Source organism: Hemiscyllium ocellatum, chromosome 31 (genome assembly GCF_020745735.1).
Source record: "Hemiscyllium ocellatum isolate sHemOce1 chromosome 31, sHemOce1.pat.X.cur, whole genome shotgun sequence".
Taxonomy (NCBI): Eukaryota; Metazoa; Chordata; class Chondrichthyes; order Orectolobiformes; family Hemiscylliidae; genus Hemiscyllium; species Hemiscyllium ocellatum.
In genome coordinates, this window is record NC_083431.1 from 16,602,579 (window position 1) to 16,627,793 (window position 25,215).

A 25,215-nucleotide genomic window follows, 5' to 3' on the forward strand; every position below is an offset into this window, starting at 1 on the left:
CTTCTGAGATCAGACAAACTCGTGCCGTAAACTAGAAAGTTTGTGAGCTGTCAGCTTTGATTACCTTGTTCAGCTGATGGATTTCTTGATGGACATGGGATTACTAAACTGGCAGTGTCTACTGTTTAGCATATCTGACAAAAGTTAATTAAATTGGAAAACCATGTTTAAACTCACAAAAGATATCAATGTGAAATCAGAGCTGTTAATGAGTAATTCTTCTCTAGAAGTGATGATAGAGCTCCCCCAATGACTCAATGGGTAGGTCACCATCAAAAACTCAACTGAATGCAACAGAACAGGGTGATCCCTGATCTGTGTTTGGTTAGTTGATCTCAATCTAAAGTCATTAATGAGTCCTCTAGAATTAACTTTGAGAAGCCCAGACCAGAGGGAGGGAAAGAAATCAGCCTGGATTCTGAATCAGGATGCTGACCAACAACAAAGACAATAGCAATAATCTGCACAAAAACAGTTTATATTTATATACAGTGGCTTCTTAGTGCGATAAAGTATCTTAAGGCTTTCACAGGAGCATCATAAAACAAATTATAATACCAAGAAATATGAAGTCTGATTATCAAGAGCTGAATTAGAGGTGAGTTTTGAGGAGTATCTCAAAGGGGAAAAGCAAGTGGTGGAGAGAGTTAGAGAGAATATTCGAAAACTTTGAGGCCTGGGCAAATGAAAATGTGGATATCAAAGGAGGACTGCTTAAAATCAGGGATACTTTAAATTCTGTAGCATTCAACAGGTTCCCCCATACTTTTTGTCAGCTCACTTAAATTAAGAATTACCACCCAAAGGATTATTTTGTGCTTGGGAAATCCATTTTCCAAATCTAAGAGAAACAAATTTGGGTGCAAAGCATAGCTGGGATTTTAAATTCCAGCTAAAGAGTAGAGTCCTGCTTAAGAAATATTTTAGGGTATATCAATTAGGCTTAGCAAGTGTGGCTTCCATTTTAAAAACATATATTTTAATTTTATGTTCTTAAAAAAGCATAAGAAAAGGAAATCTCGATCCAAAAACAAGAAGGAACAATTGGAAGATCAAAGGGAAGAGCAAAAAGAGACAACACAGCAAGAAGTTCTCCAAGGAGCAGACAGTGGGAGGCAAAGAGGAGGTGACTCAAATTTCAACCTCCTTCCAGGATGGAACAATTCTGATCAGATAGTGCCTTCTTTAGATGGAAAGGATCTTTCAAATTCCTTCTATCCCAGCTGGAAAAAAATAAATAGCTCTGATTCTGAGTATTCGGATACTGAGGGAGGAATCCAGTCCAAACTGAGGTGAGTGTTGTGTTGTGCAGTGAAACCAAGTTTGTATCTCACCTTAGACTAAGTTTGAAGTGTAAAGATCTACAGGGCCTTCTTGGCCTTGTCTAGTCAAGGAAGACCACTTTCTGGTCTAAGTAGAAGAAGCTCCTCAATTGAACAAGAACTGGTTTATTGCTTGTTAACCATCAGTTGGAGGTTACACTGATATGATAGACATTGTTACAGAGACTATAGGGAGGACTGTGGTTGGCATGGACCAAAGGGCCTGTTTCTGTGCTGGATAATGCTACAGCTCAATGACTGTATGACCTGGACGTTAGGTCTTTTGAGATCCAAAGCTGTTCTGCCCACAAGGGCATATAACAACAACTTAGGGGTTGTGCTTATGGTAAGTCCTCACACTTAATCCCTTCAGACCCTTATGGAACAAGTATTACATTCCAGTAAAAACAAATGCTACAGACATAGGAAATCTGATACAAACCCAGAAAATGCCAAATACTCAGCAGGGCTGGTAGTCTCCAGAGATAAAAAAAAGCCAAGTTAACATTTCCAGTCTGATAAACTCTTCCTTAGAACTGATGCTGAAGACGTGTAAAGTTTCTGGGACTAATTATCAAGCAGAATTGAGATTGTGCAATACTCTGTTACATGAAATCTGTGACAGCTTGGGAATTACGAGTATTTAGGATAAAAATTCCCTGTAATGGTCTGCCTAACTAAAGTCTTTGCACTGGAATCTGAATCGCAAAGTGATGGTTGGTGCTGAATTTGTTATCAAGATTAGAGTGGTGCTGGATAAGCACAGCAGGTGAGGCAGCATCCTCTTGTCTGAAACATCGATTTTCCTGCTCCTCAGATGCTGCCTAACCCGCTGTGCTTTTCCAGCACCACTCTAATCTCGACTCTAACCTCCAGCATCTGCAGTCCTCCTTTTCGCCGAGCTGAATTTGTTGTGCCATTCTAAACTAATCATTTAAGATCAGTCAGACCATCTTTCAACTTTGCCTTCCTGACAAGGAGCCATGCCTGCTGAAAGTATGTAGCAGACAACTCAGTGCACTGTATGTCTGAATTCTCATTGTGTGCTCTGTGGAGCTTCCAGCATTACATATCTTCAGGAGAGAAAGAAGTGTAAGGGGAAATAATGGAATGGTGGAAATGAAATAAATGTATCCCTACAGTTTTCCTTTTCTGATTATAGATCACTGCAAGCAAAAGTTCGCCAGGGGGCTTTATCCTGCTTCCTTTCAACTATAAAGTCATTAGAGAAGAAGGTTTTATATGGCTACTGGTCTTCATTCATTGCAGATATCCCTGGCATTGGAAGCCCACAAGCTGTTTCCTTGATGACAATTGCTTTGAAAGATCCATCACCAAAGGTAAAGGGCTTGCACATGCATTTGCTGAACAGCAGTTTGTACTGCTTTGGGATTTACTTCATTTCTGTATTGCCTTTATATCCTGTTGTTTGAACCCTATCTCAAGTTAGATACCAAGATATGAAGAGCAATGAGGAAATATTCATCTTGCTGTGCCGGCCTGAGGCACCAGTTGGAGATCACTGGATACTGCTCAAGAGTGGGAACCTTGACTGATTTTTCTTTTCCAGTAAAGGGCATGCTGTGACTGCTACTCTGAGTTCAATTGACTCAGAACAAATCAAGGACCAATCCTGAAACCTTCATGACCTGCCTGGTTTTTGCAAATCATTCATCCACAGTGTCAGATTTCCAATTTGTGTTCTCTGATCCCTGACTATTTGATCCTCAAAGGCAGTGTTGTCCTTGTTGTATTTGACATTTCTTCCTTGCTGGCTTGTGCTCTTAGAGTTCTGTGTATCTGGAAATTTGAGATCAGTTAATTTCGCACCATAGCTTCATTGTTGGAGAACTCTGAAATTAGCAGATCAAAACAAGTTGATGTAGATATAAATTGATAGAAATGGTGATTCAGCTCACGCAAATGACAGGTTACCATTTTTTTTTTACTGATGGCTCAAAATCTGGAACACCTTCCGTAATAGCTCTGTGCATATCCTTACACCAGATGGACTGCAACAGCTGAAGAAGATAATTCACCACTATTTTCTTGAGAAAATATGGGATTAGCAAGATATTTTTCCCTTACCACCGCATGCTCACATCCCATGAAATTTGAAAAGGAATTTCTTTTTTAATATTCACTCATGGGCATTGCTGGCTGGCCAACATTTATTGCCTGTTGAATTGAATTGAATTGAATTGAATTAGCTTTATTGTCACATGGACTCCGATGAGTTCAGTGAAAAGTTTCTCAGTCACCACTTACTGAGCCATCATGGGTACCCAGGTCCCTAGGTACTACAGGTTCTTGAGTACAGAAAGAGAAATAATAAGTCATATGTTACAGACCTTCAAAAATGCAAAATCATGATAATAAATTGGAAAAACAAAAGTTCAGAAAAACAGTTCTTTCATGATAATATAATAAAAAAGAAATTTATGGAAAGAGAAGGTGCTAGTGAGCTGCTTGAACATTTACAGACCATGTGCTGTATACAATGCCCTTAGGGAGAGAATTCCAGGAGTTTGACCCAATGACACTGAAGGAATAGTAATATATTTCCAAATCCGGGTGGTGAGTGGCTTGGAGGGGAAATTGAAAGTGGTAGTGTTCCTATGTATCTGCTACCTTGTCCTTTTTAGATGGAAGTGGTCATGGGTTTGGAAGATGCTATCTAAGGATCTTTGGTGAATTTCTACAGTGCATCATGTACATAGTACACTGCTGTTACTAAGCATCTGTGGTGGAGGGAGTGGGTTATAGTGGATGTGGTGCCGATCAAGTGAACTGCTTGGTCCTGAATGGTGGCAAGTATCTTGAGTGTTAAAGCTTCACTCAGCGAGGCAAATAGGGAGTCTTCCATCTCACTCCTAACTTGTGCCTTGGAGATGGTGGACAGACTTTGGGAGGTCAGTGAGTTATGTGCTGCTGTATTCCTAGATTCTGACCTGCTCTTGTTATGTGGCCCCTGAGGGTACATGTTTCAATTCTGTATAGCTAGCAGGTGAAAGTCTGGATATTGCAGAGTAATTTATAAGCTACTGTACTAATTTTGTTTTTTTGTCAGGTCCGTGCTGCTGCTCTCCAAGCCTTATCAGCCATCTTGGAAGGATCTAAGCAATTCCTGTCTGTTGCAGAGGACACCAATGATCATCGGAGAGCTTTCACACCTTTCTCTGCAACATTGGCTTCCAACATCAGGGAGCTGCATAGATGTCTGCTGATTGCCCTTGTAGCAGAATCCTCCCCACAGACACTCACCCAGATAATCAAGGTAAAACAGATCAATTCCTTTCACACCAAGACCACGTATTCATTAATTATCTTTCAGCACTTGACTTTATGAAGCTCTAGGATATTTCTTCTGTCTCATTTGGATCATTGAGTTTTAAGAAGCTCTTTTGTGATATAAGGAATTTTATCTGTTGGCTTGGGCCAATGCCAATGATTTAGTCCAGTATACATCAACACTTTAATTATCTGCAGCATTTTCACATGATAGAGCCTTTAACTGCACATCCAACTGTGAGTTCATAAGATATAGGAGCAGAATTAGGCCATTCGGCCCATCGAGTCTGCTCTGCCTTATGATCATGGCTGATATGCTCCTCACCCCTATTTTCCTGCCTTCTCCACATAACCTTTCAACTCATTACCAATTAAAAATCTTTTTAACTCCTCCTTAAATTTACTGACACACCCAGCATCCACTGCACTTTGGGTAGCAAATTCCACAGATTCATAATATTAATATTAATTTTGGCCAGAATTAGTTTCTTCTATCTCTATTTTGCTGATATGTAATTTGCTATATTTTCAGAGATAAATATTTCCTCCTTCACTACAGGTTCATGATGTATGTCCTACACACTAACCCTTTGAGAGAAGTAGTTTCTCCTCAATTCTGTTTTAAATTTGCTACCCTAAGACTACGTCCTCTTGTCCTAGAGTGCCCCTCAAGCAGAAGCATCCACTCCACATCTAGTTTATACATACCTTTTATCACCTTAAATGTCTCAATTTGATCTCCCTTCATTCTTTAAATTCTAGAAAGTTTAGGCCTAAACTGTTCAATTTTTCTTCATACGACAGTGGGTATTCATTGATCTAAGATCATGAGACCATAAGACTAAGTGCAGAAGGAGGCCATTTAGCTATTCAAGTCTGCCTCACCATTCAGTTAGATCATGGCTGATCTGATAATCTTCAGTTCTATTTCCCTGTCTTTCCCAAGACCCTTGATCCTTGATTGATCAAAATCTATCTCAGCCTTGACTACTCTTAATGGCCTAGCCTTAGCAGCTCTTTGGAGTAAAAAATTCCACAGATTTACTACCCTCAAAGAAAGGACTTTCCTCCTCACCTATATGTTGTGGCAACCCCCTATGCAGAGATTATGCCCTCTGGTTCTGTATTTCCCCATAAATGAACACAACCTCTCTACTGCAGCCATGTTGAGCCATCTAAGATTTTTGTATGTTTCCTAAGATCACCTCCCTTTCTGCTAAAGTGCAATGAGTACAGACTGAACCTACTCAACCTCTCCTCATAATATAATCGTTTCATACTTGGGATCAATGTAGTGAATCTTCTTTGAATTGCCTTCAGTGCCAGTGTATCTTTCTTCATATAACGAGACTGACACTATTCACCATAATCTAGGTGCGGTGTATAGTTTGTATATAGTGCCTTGTATAGTTTTAACAAGACTCTCCTATTTTTATACTCCATTTCCTTTAAAATAATGGCTAACATTCCATTTGGTTTCCCTATAGCCTCTGAACTAGTGTGTTGGCTTTCTGTAATTCATGCACAAAGACCTCCAGATGCCTCTTTGCTGTAGAGTTCTGTAAGCCATCACCATTTAAACAATATTCAGCTCTATTCTTCCTGCCGTAGTGGACAACCTCTAATTTTTCCACATTATAGTTAATCTATCAGGTTTTTGGCCATTCAACCTGTTTATAAACTTCCATTGATTCATTGTGTCATCCTCACCACTTGCCTTTCCACCCATGTTTGAGCCACCCACAAAATAGCAAAGTTACATTAATTTCCGTCATCCAAGTCTCGTATATCTTGCTAATAATTATGGCCCCAACATTGATCCCTGTGGCACTGTTCTAGTTGCAAGGTGCCACTGTGAAAATGTCTCCTTTATCCTAACTCTGTTTTCATTTAGTAAGCCAATCCTCTGTCCAGGCTAATAACTACTCCCAATGCCATGTGCTCTGACCTTTATTAAGTAGCCTTATATGTGGTGCCTTATTGAATGCCTTTTGGAAATCTGAATATATTACATCTATTGGTTCCCCGAGGTAAAATATAACATGCCAATCTCCCAGTGACCGAGGTTAGGCCTTTAGTTACAAGTTCCTGTCTCCCTTTTTGAAAAAGTGTGTTACACTGACAGTTTACCAATCCTCTGGGACTTCAGAATCTAAACATTTTTCGAAGGTTACAACCATTACATCCACTATATCTGTAGCTGTTTCCTTTAATATTCTGGAACACAACTCATCAGGTAAAAGAACTTATGCAGCCTCCCTTGTTTTAATAGTTTTAGAATTATATTTAGTGTTTTCCATTATGAAAGCTGAAGAAAGTGTTTATTCAACTCTTCTGCTATTTCCAGGTTGTACATTATTAGTTCTCTGGCCTCATTCTCTAAGGGATCTACGTTCACTTTTGCCTTTTTTTAAATTTATGTTTAAAGAAGCTCTTACAGTCAATGTTTACATTGCTTACTAGTTGAGGCTCCTAGTTCATTTTTCTTATATGGTCATCTTTTTTTTTCAACTTTCTCAATCCTTTATTGCTAATCTCTATTACATTTTTTTTTTCCTTTTCAATTTGATGTTACTTTTAACTTCCTTGGATAACCATGGCTGGTTTATCCCCAACTAAAATTATTCCTCCTCACTTACTTGATAATATTGTGTTTTTCTTTGGTGTATAATGATATTTTAATGATACCTCAGTGATAGTAAGGTGATTTCTGTCAACAGATGTGATTTCATAATTGGCTCCAGGACTTGGTGGCACAACCTTTATTTCAATGCAGTTATGAGATTGCCAAATTACTGGAGGTGCCAACTTTTAGATCATCTGTTTAGACAAGACCCTATTACTAATGTTTTGATTTTGTTTTCTGTTATTGAATCAGTGCCTTGCTAATCTGGTAACCAATGTACCATACAACCGCCTCAAACCAGGACTCCTTACCCGTGTTTGGAACCAGATCAAACCCTACAACCGCCGCAAAGGTTTGTGTATCAATTTGTTTGTTTGCAAGTAGATATCCAGTGTTGCTTTTGGCTCAAGAAGTGGAGACATTAGGGGGAAGTAAGAATGATGAGCTGAGATATGAAAAAAGGGAATAAAACTTGTAGTTACATGGTACATTTCAGCAGCTTGCTTTGTCACAAAGTGCTTCTCAACCAATTAAATACTTTTTGGAAGTTCATTTACATTTGTAATGAGGGAAGGGCAGGCAAGAGTTATGTGGATGAACTGTAGATTGAGCATAGAGGCAGATAATGAAAAAAACTAGTGGATCAGATATGGACCTAAGAAGATTTTTAGCTTTTTGGTATTGTTCTATATTTCCTGGGCATATGTGAGAATTCTTATGATGATTTAAGGGAAGTTCAAATGTTTTCAAAACATCCTTTAATATCTAGATTGAGGTCCTTGTGGCACAGTTAAAACATCCTTACTTCTTGGCCAGAAGGTCTATTTTTGGGTCCCATGCCAGGACTTACTGGTCATGGAAGGAGTGTTCATAATGTGGCCCATACAGGTTGATTGTCAGCCTGTTATTTCCATAATGCCTGTGGCAGGCAAAATGAATGGGAGAGTTTCCAGGTCAGTTGTAGCGCAGAAGGCAATGGCAAATCACTGCAGTACTTTGCCTATAAGCATGGACCAATGCAGTGGAAATCAGTGGTCTGATCTTTGAAAACAATGATGGGAGAAAAGACAGACCAACAGTATTTGGTTCTTTTAAAAACAGTGAGACTGAAAACTAAGTCATGAACCTATATTGAATCAATTGTCCCTGACTCCAGAAAATGCTGTTACATCAGCAGACAAAAGGAATAAAAATAAACCCTAATCGCCCAACCCATCACCACAAATTACCATACTTTTCTCTCTGACATTTTTGATTTTGAGTTATCTCTCTTGCTATCTTAATGTTCTGTACCATTAGTGAGTTTGAGAAGGTTTGTAGCTTAAGTTGAGTTTCTGGGTGTAGGTTTGCTGGCTGAGCTGGAAGGTTTGTTTTCAGATGTTTTGTCACCGTATTAGGTAACACCATCAGTGAGCCTCTGGATGAAGCACTGGTGCTATGGCCTGCTTTCTATTTCTGTTTAGGTTTCCTTGGGTTGGTGATGACACTTCTTGTGGTGATGTCATTTCCTGTTCTTTTTCTCAGGGAGTGTGTAAATGGGATCTAAGTCAATGTGTTTATTGATTTGAGTTCCAGTTGGAATGCCATGCTTCTAGGAATTCTTGTGTGTGTCTCTGTTTGGCTTGTCCTAGTATGGATGTGTTGTCCCAGTCAAAGTGGTGTCCTTCCTCATCTGTACGTAAGGATACTAGTGAGAGTGGGTCACATCTTACTGTGACTAGTTGGTGTTCATGTATCCTGGTGGCTAGTTTTCTGCCTGTTTTGTCCAATGTAGTGTTTGTTACAGTTACGTTTGTAAATGACGTTAGTTTTGCTTCTTGTCTGTATAGGGTCTTTCATGTTCATTAGCTGCTGTTTTCGTGTATTGGTGGGTTTGTGGGCTACCATGATGCCAAGAGGTCTGAGTAGTCTGGCAGTCATTTCCGAGATGTCTTTGATGTAGGGGAACATGGCTAGGATTTCTGGATGTGTTTTGTCTGCTTGTTTGGGTTTGTTGCTGAGAAATTGGGGGACTGTGTTTGTTGCTACCATCAACATCAACCAGACCAAGGAAACACTGACCACACTATAATAAGAACCAAAGACACATACTCCAAACACCACCAACTTCATCAGCAAGGACGGTATTGTCATTCCAGTGGACCTATGCCTTACCACCCACTTCACCTTCAACAATAAAATCTACAAACCAATGGAACACTAGTGGGATCTCTGATATCAAGGTTCTGAGCAGAGGCAGTAATGCAGAGACTTGAACAAACGGCTCTGTCAACCATCCAGCCCAAATTTTGGGTCCGCTAATTGGGTGACACCTTTGTCATCACAAAACAAAACAAATTAGAGGAAACCTTCTTCAAAACCATCAATAATACCCTTATTGGCATAAAATTCACTAAAGAGGAGAAAAACTACCACAAACTGCCATTCCTAGACATCGCAGTAGAGCGAACAGCCAATGGGCAGCTTCAAACCAGCGTCTACAGGAAAGCAACACGTGCGGACCAAATATTGAACTACAACATCCACAAACAAAGGTGCATTAGAACATTATTTCAATGAGCCACCATACACTGCAGCACAGAGGAACGACGAAGAGCAGAGAAAAATCACCTGTACCATGTATTCAAAAAGAACAGGTACCCAATGAACATAGCACCACTCTAATCTTGACTCTGATCTTCAGCATCTGCAATCCTCACTTTCACCCAATGAACACAGTCCACTGATTTCTCAGCAACAAACCCCAACAAGCAAACAAAACACGTCCAGAAACCCTAGCCATGCTCCCCTACACCAAAGACATCTTGGAAATGATTGCCAACTACTCAGACCTCTTGGCACCATGGCAGCCCACAAACTCACCAATACATGAAACCAGCAGCTAATGAACTTGAAAGATCCTATACGACAACAAGCAAAACTAATATAATTTACAAAATACCTTGTAAGAACTGTAACCAAAACTACATTGGACAAACAGGCAGAAAACTAGCCACCAGGATACACGAACATCAATTAGCCACAAAAAGACAGGACCCACTCTCTCTCTCTCACTAGTATCCTTACTTTAAAGATGAGGAAGGACACCACTTCAACTGGTAAGATGGGGGGATGGGACCCAGGGAGATACTGAGGAAAGAGATCAATCTGAGACCAGTACAGTTGAGAAAAGAGTCATGGCAGGCAGGAACAAAGCAGAGAACAAGGTAGGACTGATTAATTAAACAGCATTTATTTCAGTGCAAGAGGTCTGACAGGGAAGGCAGTGAACTCAGGGCATGGTTAGGATCATGGGGCTGGGATATCATAGCAATTATTGAAACGTGGCTCAGGGATGGACAGGACTGGCAGCTTAATGTTCCAGGATACAAATGCTACAGGAAGGACAGAAAGGGAGGCAAGAGAGGAGGGGAGTGGCATTATTGATAAGGGATAGCCCTACAGCTGTACATAGGGAGGATATTCACAGAATTACATTCAGGGAAGTTATTTGGGTGGAACTGAGAAACAAGAAAGGGATGATCACTTTATTTGGATTATCATAGACCCCCTAATAGTCAGTGGGAAATTGAGAAACATATTTGTAAGGAGATTTCAGTTTGGTAGGGGATTTTAACTTTCCAAACATAGACTGGGACTGCCATAGTGTTATGGGTTTGGATGGAGAGGAATTTGTGGAGTGTGTACAAGAACGTTTTCTAATTCAGTATGTGGATGTATCTACTAGAGAAGATGCAAAACTTGACTGACAGTTGGGGAAATAAGGCAGGCAGGTGTCTGAGTTGTCAGTGGAGGAGCACTTTGGGGCCAGTGACCATAATTCTATTAGTTTTAAAATAGTGATGGAAAAAGATAGACCAGATCTAAAAGTTGAAGTTCTAAATTTGAGGAAGGTGAATTTTGACGATATCAGGCAAGAACTTTCAAAAGCTGATTGGGGGCAGATATTCGTAGGTAAAAGGACGGCTGGAAAATGGGAAGCCTTCAGAAATGAGATAACTAGAGTCCAGAGACAGTATATTCCCAGTTAGGATGAAAGGAAAGGCTGGTGGTGTAGGGAATGCTGAATGACTAGAGGAATTGAGGGTTTGGTTAAGAAAAAAAAGGAAGCTTATGTCAGGTATAGACAGAATACATCACGTGAGTCCTTAGAGTATAAAGGCAGTAGGTGTATACTTAAGAGGGAAATCAGGAAGGCAAAAAGTGGACATGAGATAGCTTTTGCAAATAGGTTTAAGGAGAATCCAAAGGGTTTTTACAAATGCATTAAGGACAAAAGGATAACTAGGGAGAGAATAGGACCCCTCAAAGATCAGCAAGGCGGCCTTTGTGTGGAGCAGCAGAAAATGGGGGAAATATTAAACGAGTATTTGCATCAGTGTTTACTGTGGAAAAGGACTGAGTTTATTTTTCATCATTTTAATACCAGAAGTAGGGGAGTGGCTATATTGGTAAGGAAAAATCTGTCATTTAAATTGTTGGAATGTGTTAAAGACACATACGGGAGGTTTGTAATTCTTAAAGCCTTGATAAATGGGGAAGAATATGGCATTTTAAATGTTTATTGTCCCCCAGCTCATCCTTTTAAATTCTTGGTAGATGCCTTCTCTAAACTAATAAGTCTCAAGTCTCGACCCATCATTATAGGAGGAGATTTTAACTGCCTCATGGACCCCACAGTAGACAGGTTGCCTAAAGGTCCCTTGATACCCTCTGCACAAACTAAACAGTTATTGGGTTTGTGTGGGGAAGTAGGGTTGGTGGACGTCCAGAGGTGTCTCCACCCTACAGTTAGAGATTTCACATTTTTCTCCAGTCCGCATAGATGTCGCACGAGGATTGATTTTTTTTTTCTGACCCCCTGCGGTAACCCTGGATCTGGTGGCATCCTGTACGATTGGTAATATTGCCATCTCTGATCATGCTCCAGTGTACCTCATGGTTAAAATTAAGTATGTTACAGTGGATTCAAGGTACTGGCGAATGGACCCCTTTATTCTCATGACAGCAAGTTTGTGGAGTATTTCTCTAGGAAATTTCGGGCATTCCTAGACATCAACATAGACTCGGTTGATAGCTCATCTGTTCTCTGGGAAACTGCCAAAGCTTCTGCCAGAGGGTTAGTTATTTCATATTCCACAAGTAGGAAGCGGCAAAAGGGTGAGCAGCAACGTCTCCTTGAAGCATGGTTGAAGGCAGCCGAGAAGGCTTATTTTGACAGACCCTCGTTGGTCAAACTATAGAGGATTACCCAGCTGTGGTCTGCACTAAATTCTGTGCTCCCGCAGACAGCAAAGAAGAAGCTGGCTTTTGTAAAGCAAAAGTTATACGAGCATGGTGATGAACCAGGCAAATACTTAGCATACCATGCCAGAAAGAGAAGTGCCCCACAAACCATGACAGCGATTAGGGAGGGGTCTTGGAACCTAACATGTGATTCTAAAAAGATTAATGTGGCATTCCAGAGATTCTACTCTAAGTTATATCAGTCTGAGAATTGTGAGGAGGGGCAGGCCAAAATGGAATCCTTTTTGAGAGATCTGAAGCTCCCGGGTGTGACTCCCGAACAACAGTCCTTTCTCAATGCCCCATTATCAGAGCAAGAAGTGCAGGAAGCTGTGAGGCAGCTTCAGAGTGGAAAGGCTCCCGGTCCTAATGGACTTCCCAGTGAATTCTATAAGGAATTTATAAGTATACTGTCAGGCCCAATGCTGAATATGTTTAATGATTCATACAGTCATCTTTGTCTCCCACCATCTCTGAGAGAGGCCAATATTTCACTTATCCTTAAAAAAGGGAAGGATCCGGAAGACTGTGCTTCATACAGGCCCATCTCACTCTTAAATGTGGACTTTAAGATCCTCTCTAAGGCTCTTGCGTTAAGGCTGGAGACTGTGTTACCCTCTATTATTAAAGAGGATGGGCTTCATAAAGGGTCGCAGATCCTTCAATAACGTTAGGAGGCTGCTTAACGTAATTCAAGCATGCCAACAGCAGTCACTACAGGGATTGGTGATTTCTTTAGATGCAGAGAAGGCATTTGACAGTTGAGTGGCCATATCTTTTCAATACTCTAGACCAGTTTGGTCTGGGCGAAGTTTTCATAAGAAGGGTAAAGGTTCTCTACAGTGTACCTCTCGCTGCGGTCGTTACCAACGGGGTACGATCAAGCAATTTTAATATTTCTAGGGGCAGCCAGCAGGGCTGTGCCCTTTCACCATTACTTTTTACGTTGGTGATTGAACTGTTGGCAGAGGCCATTCGTAGGGATCTCAATATATCAGCTCCAGAAGTGGGGTCAAAATTACATAAGATCTCGCTGTATGCAGATGATGTTCTAATTTTCTTGACAAATCCAGCAGTCTCAGTGCCTTGCCTGATACAATGCATTCACGCGTTTGGCGCTTTTTCAGGGTATAAGATTAATTTTGTTAAACCAGAGGCTATGCCTATGGGTGGTCTTACGAAAGAGTTGGCTGTTGAGAGTGACTATAGATTCCCATTTAGGTGGTCACAGCGGGGTTTTGTGTATTTGGGCATATTCATTACTTCAGTTCTGGATTGGCTGTTCAAAGCCAATTTTACTCAATTATTTGAAAAAATTAAACAAGATCTCCAAAGATGGGAGGCACTTCCAGTCTCATGGTTGGGTTGGATAGCGCTTATTAAGATGAATATTCTCCCTCGTTTGCTATACCCTATATGGATGCTACCCCTGATTTTCAATAAACAAACACTCCGGAAACTGAACAGTTGGTTCAGCTCCTTAATCTGGCACCGTAAACAGCCCCTCATTAAATTAGCCAAACTGCAGTTGCCTCACAGATTTGAGGGAGTAGACCTTCCGGACATTAAAAGTTACCAATTAAGCTTGCTTTTGACATACACATGTGATTGGGTTTGTGGGGACCCTCTTTCAATATGGCTAGATATCAAAGTCTCCCAGGCAAGGTGCCCCCTTACCAGTTTGCTGTTTTTGGACAAGGTGAGGACAGTTAGGGAATATTGCCATAACCCAATAGTCATCAATACTGTTAAAGCATGAAGGGCAATTCGGCAGAGGGAAGGTAATATTGGCAAAACATCTTTGTTTACACCTTTAGTGGGTATGCTGAGTTTTCAACCAGGTATAATAGATTCAGGATTTAAACGTTGGGCAGCTAGGGGTGTATCTTGCATGGGTGATTTATTTGAGGGAGACGTGATGATGTCCTTCGATCAGTTAGTACGGAAGTACGAGTTACCTAATAGAGACCTCTTTCGTTTTTTTTTCAAGTTAGGGATTTTATTCAAAAAAAAGACCACACTTTTGACTGATCCCTACAAATCTGACATAGAAAAAGGGGTACTAAGGGCTAAGAGTACACTCTGTCAGTACTCTATATCACCAATTAGGGGGTGCCACCTCAGATGAGTCTGATCGACTCTGCAAGATGTGGGAAAGAGAGCTGGGTGTTGAAGTTTCTTCAGAGGCATGGGAGGATATTTGGGAGAATGCAAGGAAGATATCAATTTGCAATAGGACCCATGCTTTACAGTTAAAGATTCTCCACAGGGTCCACTTATCCCCAGACTGGTTGTCAAAATTTAAACCAGGGGTATCTTCAGCATCTCCCAAGTGCAAGGTCTGTACGGGTACTCTTACCCATTGTCTTTGGTCTTGTGACAGGCATCAAACATATTGGAGTGCTATGATGTGTGGAATGGAGAAGATTTTGGGTGTGGGGTGGCGAAGGACCCTATTTCTCTCCTTTTGGACCTACCCATTGTATTTCCTGCAGACTCGCATAAGGCAAAACGTTTCAATATTCTTACATGCTGTGCAAGGAAGAATATCTTGCTAGGTTGGATATCAGAAACCCCCCCAGGCCTGTCGGGTTGGCGGAAGATTGTTATGGAGCATATTCCCCTGGATTTTCTCACAAATATGGTACACCACAAAACTGAGAGTTTTTACAAGACATGGCAACCCTTTTTGAAATACCTGGACACAGATTTATCTGCCACACTAACAATTGTTAGTGTATATAGCTGTAATGATTGTGTTTCATGAGTCCAATATCCAGGGAGGAGGAACTGTGAATGTATGAGTGTTTTGTTTGGCTGGGCTAAGTTATTACTATTTGTTTGTTGTTAGGTATTTATTTAGTTAGTTAAATAGTTAGTTTAGGTTTTTAAAAAATTTTATACTTCTCTATATATGTTTATACATTCATATAGGAGGGTGGGCTGGGGACTTTTTTTTATTATTTGGGTTTAGTTTTGTACTATTTTTGTACTGTTTTGAATTGCATTGTTTTGTATTTGTTGTAATATTTAAAAATATATATTTTCTTAATAACAATATATTTTTAAAAAAGTAACAAAGAGGATTGATGAGGGCAGAGTAGTAGATGTGATCTATATGGACTTCAGTAAGTTGTTCGACTTGTTCCCCATGGGAGACTGATTAGCAAGGTTAGATCTCACGGAATACAGGGAGAACTCACCATTTGGATACAGAACTGGCTCAAAGTTAGAAGACAGAGGGTGGTGGTGGAGGCCTGTGACCAGTGGTGTGCCACGAGGATCTGTGCTGGGTCCACTACTTTTCTTCATTAATATAAATGATTTGGATGCCAGCATGAGAGGTACAGTTAGTAAGTTTGCAGATGACACCAAAATTGGAGGTGTAGTGGACAGTGAAGAAAGTTACCTCTGATTACAATGGGACCTGGATCAGATGGGCCAATGCGCCAAGAAGTGGCAGATGGAGTTTAATTTAGATAAATGTGAGGTGCTGCATTTTGGGAAAGCAAATCTTAGCAGGACTTATACACTTAATGGTAAGATCCGAGGGAGTGTTGCTGAACAAAGAGACCTTGGAGTGAAAGTTTATAGCTCCTTGAAAGTAAAGTTGCATGTAGATAGGATAGTTAAAAAGGCATTTGGTATGCTTTTCTTTATTGGTCAGAGTATTGAGTACAGGAATTGGGAGGTCATGTTGTGGCTGTAGAGGACATTGGTTAGATCACTTTTGGAACATTGTGTGCAATTCTGGTCTCCTTCCTATCAGAAGGATGTTGTGAAACTTGAAAAGATTCAGAAAAGATTGGCAAGGTTGTTGCCAAGGTTGAAGGATTTGAGCTATAGGTTGAATAGGCTGGGTCTGTTTTCCCTGGAGCGTCAGAGGCTAAGGGGTGACCTTCTAGAGGTTTATAAAATCGTAAGGGATATGGATAGGGTAAATAGACAAGGTCTGTTCCCTTGGGTTGGGGAGTCCAAAACTAGAGGGCATAGATTTAGGGTGAGAGGGGAAAGATGTACAAGAGACTTAAGGGGCAAAATTTTCATGCAGAGAGTGATGAGTGTGTGCAATGGCTTGCCAGAGGAAGTGGTGGAGGCTAGTGTAATTGCAACATTTAAAAGGCATCTGGATGGGTATGTGAATAAGAAGGGTTTGGTGGTATGTGGTGCTGGCAGGTGGGACTAGATTGGGTTGGGATATCTGGTCGGCATGGATGAGTTGGACTGAAGGGGCTGTTTCCATGCTGTACATCTCTATGACTCTATGACATCACCAAGCCAAGGAAGCTGAAACCCGTAAATAGAAAGTGGGCCATACCACTAGTGCTTTATCCAGAGGCTCACTGATGATGTTACCTAGTATGGTGTGGAAACGTCTGAAAACAATCCTTCGAGGTCAGCGAGCAAAACTATGTCCAGTTCTGTACCATTCTCTGGTTGAAATAATGGTTAGGTGATCTCTCCCAGAGCTATCTCTACCAACCCTGCCTTGTAACTGACTGCTGAAATCTGGCAGCCAGTTTTAGTTATTTTCATTCTTTTATCTTCCTGCCCATCTTTCATATGTTTTGTACTATTGTGAGGGGGTTTTTCATAGTTGCCTTTGTGCTTTCCTGCATGTGATTTTTGTCAGTCGCTGGCCAATGATTAGACTGAGAATCCAGTTAGGTTTTTCTTTTTGTTTTGTTGCAACCCCACCTTCAACCTACCATTCACCGTGGGGGCAAAACCCCACAAACTAGTAGGGTTATGTGCTAGCTCCCCCTCCAATCTAATGATTCTAATGTTGAGCAGTGTCAAACCTGGCTAAATATTCCACTTGTTTTTAAAAAAAAAATCCAGACTGTGTTAATGTTGGTGTCTTCTGAGATACCTACCTGGTCTGGATGGGTCAATGCACCACTAAGTTGCTCCTTTATTCACTGATCATAGACCACAACTTAACATTAGTACCAAACTATCATGAAATTGACACTGACCAAATTATTATTTATATATCAGTCATTTTCAGTTCTACAGTCAGGCATTAATCTTGATTCTTACTCTAATTTTGGGAAAACTGATTTGAAATCACTATTTTAAATCCCACTGGCTAACGTGTCTTTTTATTTCTTTAAACTTCAGATGTCAATGTGCGTGTGTGCAGCCTGACTTTACTGGGAGCGATCATTTCCGTGCAGGCCCCACTACCTGAGGTACAGCTGCTGCTACAGCAGCCTAGCTCTTCAGGCCTCTCTAACAGTGGCTCAGGAACACCCCACCGCCTCAGCGACTTAGAGTCTTGGAGAAAACCCCAACAAACAGGAACCCGTGATGGAGAAAAGGAGAACTCAGAAAGTCCACTGTTCGAGCTCTGCTGGTTGATTCAGTTGTGCATTTCCATCATCACATTACCAAAACAGGAGCCATATTCAGACAGTGACGCCAGTACAGGAGCAGCAAACAGCACGTATGAGCCCTCTCCAGTGCGAGTAGAAGCACTACAGGTGTGGTCTTACCTCTGGCTCATTGCAAATAAAACTGGCTTTTACTTTTAAATCTAAAGTATTTATTGCATGTTTAGTCTTTGCTTACTTTCTCCTATTTTCCTTGCAACAGCCCCTCTGGCTCACAGACTTTCTGCTGAAAGGAAAGACTAAAGATCTGCTTTCATTGTCACTTCTGTATGATGAGATTTCTCAAATTGGAGTTCTCCGAGGCTATCTTGATAACTCATTCATGCTGGAGTTTTGAGGAGGCTGCATTTCAGTCTTCTTTCAAGATTAATAATAGTGCACTTCATTGCTGTAGCTATCCGGAGGTTAAAGTTCAAAGTGCAAACAATCTGCCTGCCAATATATTTAGTACCTACACAAAATATCATTTATTCTCCAATTAGGTGTGGGAGGGTGGGGTGAAACATTGAGATGGAACTATTCATTACCTTGAATTTCCTAATTTGTAAAAAGTCCTGCTCTGTGGAGTTGAATGAAGCTGTTCTGTTCACCTGTTCCACTCTGTGGCTGAAAATTGATGATTTCAGTCACATTACTTCATTTTAAGAGAACAAGTATTTTGGCATTGGGTAATATTTCCATCAAACATTAGAGCCTAAAATGCTACTGCGCAGACCTAAAGTAACCCAGTCTAAAATTAAACCTGAATTTCCAGTTGCTTGCCTCTTCAAAGCACCACCATGTTCCTTGGCCAGTGTCTCTATCTTGGGCCTGCTGCACTGCATTGGCAATGTTCAGCACAAGCTGGAAGAACAAGCTGGAAGAACAGCATCTCATTTTCCACTTGGGGACCTTGCAGCCTTCAGGGTTCAATATTATGTTCAATAATTTTAGATCCTGAAACCTCCTTCCGTGTCTTTTACCCCTTTTACTCCCACCCCTTACATCCTCACATAACAAAAGTTGTTTTCAGAACATGCAACCCATTTCCACCCTGTCCTGGTCCCTAATATTACCCATCTAATTTTTCTTCTTCCCTGGGTTATTATGAGCAAACCCTTTCTCTGCCTCACTCCTCTTCCCCCTCCCCGTTTTTCTCTCTCTCTCTCTCTCTCTCTCTCTGTTTGGGCTCCGTCTCTACCTATCAGCTCACTCCTTTTCACCCCATCTTCTGTCATCAAGAAAAATACCAATTTTTTTTTTCTCCTGGGTGCTATCAGTTCTGGAGAAGGTTCACTGGATGTGAAATGTTAACTCTGTTTCTATCGGCACAGATGCTGCCAGATCCGCTGAGTTTCTCTAACAATTTCTGTTTTTGTAACACAACCTTTATTATTTCGTACGTTTACTGAGTGCACTCTGCTCTTTCTAAAGGAAGGTGGAAGTACAAATGACATTTGACTATTTTCTCCTCAATTATGTGTCCTCTAGGTATTGGCGTTGCTTGTTAAAGGATATTTCACAATGGCACAGGCCAACTTGCTGGAGTTGGGAGAAGTAGCATGTAAATGTATGGAGGAGCCAGATCCATCTATTCAACTGCATGGAGCCAGGGTAAGGAGAACACTAAAATCAGGTTTGTCATTTTTGTTTTGGGTGCTTTTCATTGGGGTGATGGAGTTAGGAAATGAAACTCCTTGCCTGGAATTTCTGTAGGAGTTCTCCCTGTCTATTGCTGCAATTTTTGTCAGAAACCCAATGAGAAACAGCTTTAAAACAAAAGGCACTGTTTTTTCCCTCGTTTATCTCTGAGGATGCCACAGGGGTTGTGTCACTTTCTTTTCAGAAGCAGGCATTAGTTTTAGGTATTTACTGGTCAGACATCACAAAAACATGTGCCCACTCCAAGGTTGTGTTTCCAACATTAAACCTTTTGTGGCCTCTTTGCATGAATTCGCAGTTTCTTTGTGCAATGTGCCTGCCCATTGCAAACTGCTGGGGGGCTGGTTCATTTTCATTTCATGTAGATTCCTTATAAACAGCATATGGCTCTCATCCCATGTAATTTTTAAAAATTGGCTCGCAGTAGTTCAGCTCCATGACTTATTTGTTCGGAGACTCGCGTCATAATGAAATAGGAGTGTGGACATATAACCTGAATGGAGCTCGAACGTTTTACTGAGTGCACTCTGCCCTTTCTAAAGGAAGGTGGAAGTACAAATAACATTTGACTATTTTCTCCTCAATTATGCTCGACAATTTTTAACTTTTCTCCTCCCATTTTTTTCCCTTCCTATCTGGAAGGCATCGCTCCACTTCTTGATGTCAATGTCTCACATATTGGCCACTGCCTCTGTGTAATCCTAGATGCTGTTTGCACTATGAGGAAATCTCCAATCTATCTGTCATTGTCTTCACCAGATATATCTTCCACCAGAGTTTGTGAGGTGTTGGGCTGCTGCCTGATTTAATTCATTGTTTGCTCCTGGAGCAGAGTTCCTGTTGCCAATTGTTGCTCCCTTTGCTGTTCTGTTTGAGGTTAATTTACCAAAAATAGATTAACGGTGAGACCTGATCTAGCTAAGCCAATAATCCACATTCTTTCATTGAAAACAGTGCCTCCTGTCTTCTGCAATCTTTAGTGCTATAAGTATTATGTCCTTTGTAGTTCAGATATTGATGTGTCTGTCCAGTGTATTTAAGAAGGCTGTATTTTTATGCCCAAATCTTTTGACTTGAAGACGGGAATTTAAAAGCAGCTTCTAGTTGTTCAAATTCCCTCACCAATATCTGTTTAAAGTTAGTGCAATGCTAGCTCCATCCAACATGTGCATTATGAAGTTAAAATATTCATGTTTTTACCAGGAACAATAGAGAAGTGCTGCATGTGTCTATGGAGTATCTGTCAGCCTGGGTGCTATTATTTGTGCACTGCTGTAATTTAAAATGAAATACTTAAAGCAGATAGCAGATTGCACTGGTATGTGGCGATTTAAGATTGGAAGAATTCAATTTTAATTTGATCATTCTCCTGGAAGTGTGCTATATTGCAGTCAGCATTGTGCTGTTCTTTGCCAGTTATCAAGACAAATTGTTGAGGAACACCATGGAGAAGCATTCGAAAATGACCACTGCTTATTAACTGCAGACGAATAGTGAATTGTCGCGATCAGGATTTCAGAGTAAATTAAAGTGTAAAAGGGACTTGGAGGGACACTACATACTCTTTTCTTTGTGTGTCCCCAACTGTTTCTCTCTGATCCTGTCTCCATCACACTGCAACTCCTCCTGCAGCAAGGACCATATCCAAACATCTAATCCTGTCTTATGAACATACAACTCTGATAAATGTGTTTTTTTTTTCAGCTGCTGGAGGAGATAGGCTCAGGGATTGTCCAGCAACATAAGCTGGACTCTCCCATACCCCTCTGTGACAGAGTGCTTGTCAGTCAGGTATGCTATTAACTTTCCTCTCACTGATTCAGTTATTGCTGTGGATAAGCGCTTATTTAATAATTGATATCATTTGCTGCTCTTTGAGTTGCTGTTGTCAATTTGTCTTCATAATTTGCTGTGACAATTTAACAGAATTAGAAGAAATTGGAATCAGTTAATATGTATTTTTATGAAATAACTTTGTTTTTTATTTATGGTAGTATCCCACAGCATGGGTTTTCTGGACCTGTGTTCTCCTTAATTATTACTGATTTTTGTTAATGGGTGAAGGTCCATGGGATCCAGGCTGTCAGGATTAACACATTATTCAGAGATGGTTGCAGGGCTATTTGATTGTTCCTGATCCTCCCCACAAGATTGGTTCTGTCTGTTTGATACTCAGTGTTGGGTTTTCTGGTTGAATTTCCTATCTCTAATCTGCTTCTGCCAATTACTGCCTGTCTATGGCTATCTCAGCTCATCTAATCATCTACCTCAGCAGCAACCGTGGATTGAACTAAATATTTATTTTCTAACAGTTTCTGCCAGGTTAGCTTAGAATGGGCCTGCCTCCAGTAATGTTACCCTCTGACACGGGGCAGTTCCCATCTGCTGCCCTCAAATGGCATGGCTTAACTCTCAATGTCAACAGCACAGGGTGAATTGAGAACAAAAACTGAGGTATTTTTGTTGTAGGGTCGGCTTATCTCAGTTGGCTGGACAGTTGGTTTGTGATGCAGAATGATGCCAGTGGGTTTGATTTCCCCCACTGGCTGGCGTTACCATGAAGGATTCATGGTTAAACTACCAATCACCAAACCTTCAGGAAAGGAAATCTGCCATCCTCACCTGGTCTGGCCTACTTGTGACTCCAGACATAGAGCATTGTGGTTGACAGTCAACTGTCCTCTGAAATAGCCTAGCAAGCCACTTAGTTCAAGGGAAGCCAGCAAGGCCCATGTCTGATGAGTAAACAAAAATGTAATCTCTCTCTCGCTCTCGCTCTCTCGCCCACTCTGTCTCATACACACACTCATTCTCTCTCTCACTCATTCTCTCTCTCACTCATTCTCTCTCTCATGAAAAAGCAGTTCCATTTTTTGGTAAGACCACGGCAACCATTTTATTGTAGAATCTGATTTTTCTTCTAACAAGCACACAATGTTATTGGTCCTTGAACAGAACCTGAACAACTTCGGATCAGAGATATGAAATGATCAAACCTCTTCAACTGAAGTTTTATTTTACTGTGAATAGATGCTCATTAGCTGTAGTTTTCCAACTCTGCTGTTTTCATCAGACTGTTCAGCACAAGTACAAGTTTTCCCTGTCTGAGTCTATTTTTTTTTGTACTGAGTTGGGATCATCTCTTCCAATGCAGGTTGTGACCTTCTGGTCCAGGATGTTGAATGGTCCTTTGCCCGGGGCATTACAAAATGATGAACATCCGACACTCCAGACTAGCACCTGCGATGCAATATCTTCAATTTTACCAGAGGCTTTTAACAGTCTTCCAGTAAGAATGACTGAGAAACACAGTCGATTATATTTCTTTCCTCACTGTACTTAGGCCTTATTGTATTAGAGTAATATAATGAAAATAAAATCACATGGAAACTATATTGTCAATACATCTCTCCAATGTGTAAATTGATCTGAGGATTGTTGTTAGGAAGGTAAGTACAGTAACTGTTTTGCACAGGACGAGATGAATGAATGTGGTAATGTGTATTTGGTGGAGTTGATGGGCTGATATCGGTGTGAATATTGGGAGACTGACTGTACTTCTTAAACCTGAACCAGCGATAAGAGCTAATTAAGGCCTTTTTTTGAAGGATTTAAGACCATGTGGCACCTATTCAGTCCTGCACTGAAAGGGGTTTCAAATCCTGGAGAGAGACATGAACTGAGCCTTGTCTAGCCAGGAGAAACATTGTATCCACACCAACCCTGCTATACATTTCAAATAAAATGAATACAATCTGAAAAATTGGAAATGAAAAATATTGCACTATTTTGGAAAAACTCGGGTAAATTTCTGGGTTTTTACTCTGTACTTGGTTATCATTAATCATTTGTGTTACAGTGTCCATTTCCGGAGGGACTTGGCAGTAAACTGGGAGTATTTAACTCATGGACCCTTTTTTACGGGACTCAGCAGTTTATGGAGAGATTGGAGATGGAAGAACTATGAGTATAGTTATTGATATTTGCAAGATTAACAACATTAAACTGCAAAGAGATCAACATGGCTGTATAACCAGAAATAGAATGAAGTATAAATGAGTACTGTTCAGTTTGGCATAGCAACATATGCTGAGGGATACTGTTTTCATTCTTGGTCTTTTTACTATCCAAGTTGGCAGTGCTACATTGGGCACATGATGATTAGCCATTGACACATGCACCAGAGAGGGAAGCTAAGATCACGTTCCTGTTCACTCTCTAATGACCTATATTAACAAACTAGTTCTTGATACTGGTGGAGGAAGATCAGGATTGTCTTCACTTGAAAAGTCTGTCGATGATTGAAGACCCTTTTTCAACTGACTGTCTAGAATCCCACATATAGAATGACCACTTGGGTGACGTGTTAGTGGTCTGGCAGTCTGTATAGTTTGTTACCCCAGCATGCTTCAATATCTCCAGGGAAGAGAACATTGGTTATCTTACTGTGAAACAAGAAAAGAAAGAATTTAGTAGTGAAAGGGATTAATGAAGCAGTTAAAGTTTATAGATGAATGGAAGTGTTGTATCTGAATGAGTTCTTTAACTGTGGATTTAATATTAATGCAATGGAATTGTTTTGTTAGAATGAAAAGCAGATTCTGTGCATAACTATGCTGCTCGGGCTCAATCATAGCGAACATCCTCTGGTCAAGGCAGCTGCTGTGCGAGCACTCGGTGTTTACATCCTCTTCCCCTCGCTCCGACAGGTCAGTACATCTTACAGCTGTACAGTTAGGTGCACAGCCTACTTTACTACCCAGAGAGATTTTGTCATGACTTGGTGATGGGCTGTGTGGTACCAAAGGGTATAAAATCATTTCTGGTGCCTGATACTTGCTGCTTCAAAAACTTGAAGACTCTGCAAATGTAGCTATTTAGATGCTCGCATTAATAATAATTGCATGAGTGAAGGAATAGTGGCAGCCAATGGAACCGTGCTGCTTCAGGAAAAGGGGGGGAAATTGGGACAGAGAAATATTTTTAAAAAATATACCTGATAAATGAACAAGGCTAGGAACATTATGGGAATTCTACATAAAATACCTGCTGATGTTTAACCATTTGTGATCAACATCTAACCCTGGACCAAAAACAGACCTCTGTTAAGCATCCCCTGCCAATTGTTTACTCTACATCCCTTGTAGCATAAATTACCTGGACTTTAAAATGTGTTTTAATTAATGTCATGATGTGAAGGTGCTGATGTTTGACTGGGGTGGACAAAGTTTAAAAACCACACAACGACAGCTACCTGATGAAGGAGTAGTGTTGCAAAAGCTAGTACTTCCAAATAAACCTGTTGGACTATAACCTGGTGTTGTGTGATTTTTTAACTTTACTTGATGTGAAACTGCTAGTGCTTCTGACATACGCATGCAGGTATTGTAATGGGAATTATAAAGAACTATGCATACCTTTGCAAGTGTAGATACTGTTTTACTAAGATTTATGTATATACACTGCTACAATTATGTAGTTTATGGCCTGATGAATTTTCTGCATTTGATCTATTCCTTGCCTTTTATGTCATGCAGTTACTATTATGACTTGTTCAGCAGGGTGCAGCACCTCACCTAAGCTGAAGTTAAATCAATAATCTGCACAAACCTTTGGCTTCTGTATTCATCTTTGACCCCGATAACATTAAGTA

General features: G+C 40.6%; 1 protein-coding gene across 3 annotated transcripts in view; it reads left to right on the forward strand.

Annotated features, from left to right (window-relative positions):
- The window catches only part of heatr6 (HEAT repeat containing 6), a 74,221-nt gene that overhangs the window by 34,897 nt on the left and 14,109 nt on the right, over nucleotides 1–25,215 (forward strand). For all 3 annotated transcript variants that reach the window (XM_060847733.1, XM_060847734.1, XM_060847735.1), the window contains 9 exons: nucleotides 1,003–1,292; nucleotides 2,485–2,662; nucleotides 4,393–4,599; nucleotides 7,492–7,591; nucleotides 17,650–18,011; nucleotides 19,392–19,514; nucleotides 21,267–21,353; nucleotides 22,717–22,851; nucleotides 24,149–24,271. In XM_060847733.1, coding sequence (XP_060703716.1) covers nucleotides 1,003–1,292; nucleotides 2,485–2,662; nucleotides 4,393–4,599; nucleotides 7,492–7,591; nucleotides 17,650–18,011; nucleotides 19,392–19,514; nucleotides 21,267–21,353; nucleotides 22,717–22,851; nucleotides 24,149–24,271 — 1,605 coding nt within the window. The remainder of the gene's footprint in view (nucleotides 1–1,002; nucleotides 1,293–2,484; nucleotides 2,663–4,392; nucleotides 4,600–7,491; nucleotides 7,592–17,649; nucleotides 18,012–19,391; nucleotides 19,515–21,266; nucleotides 21,354–22,716; nucleotides 22,852–24,148; nucleotides 24,272–25,215) is intronic.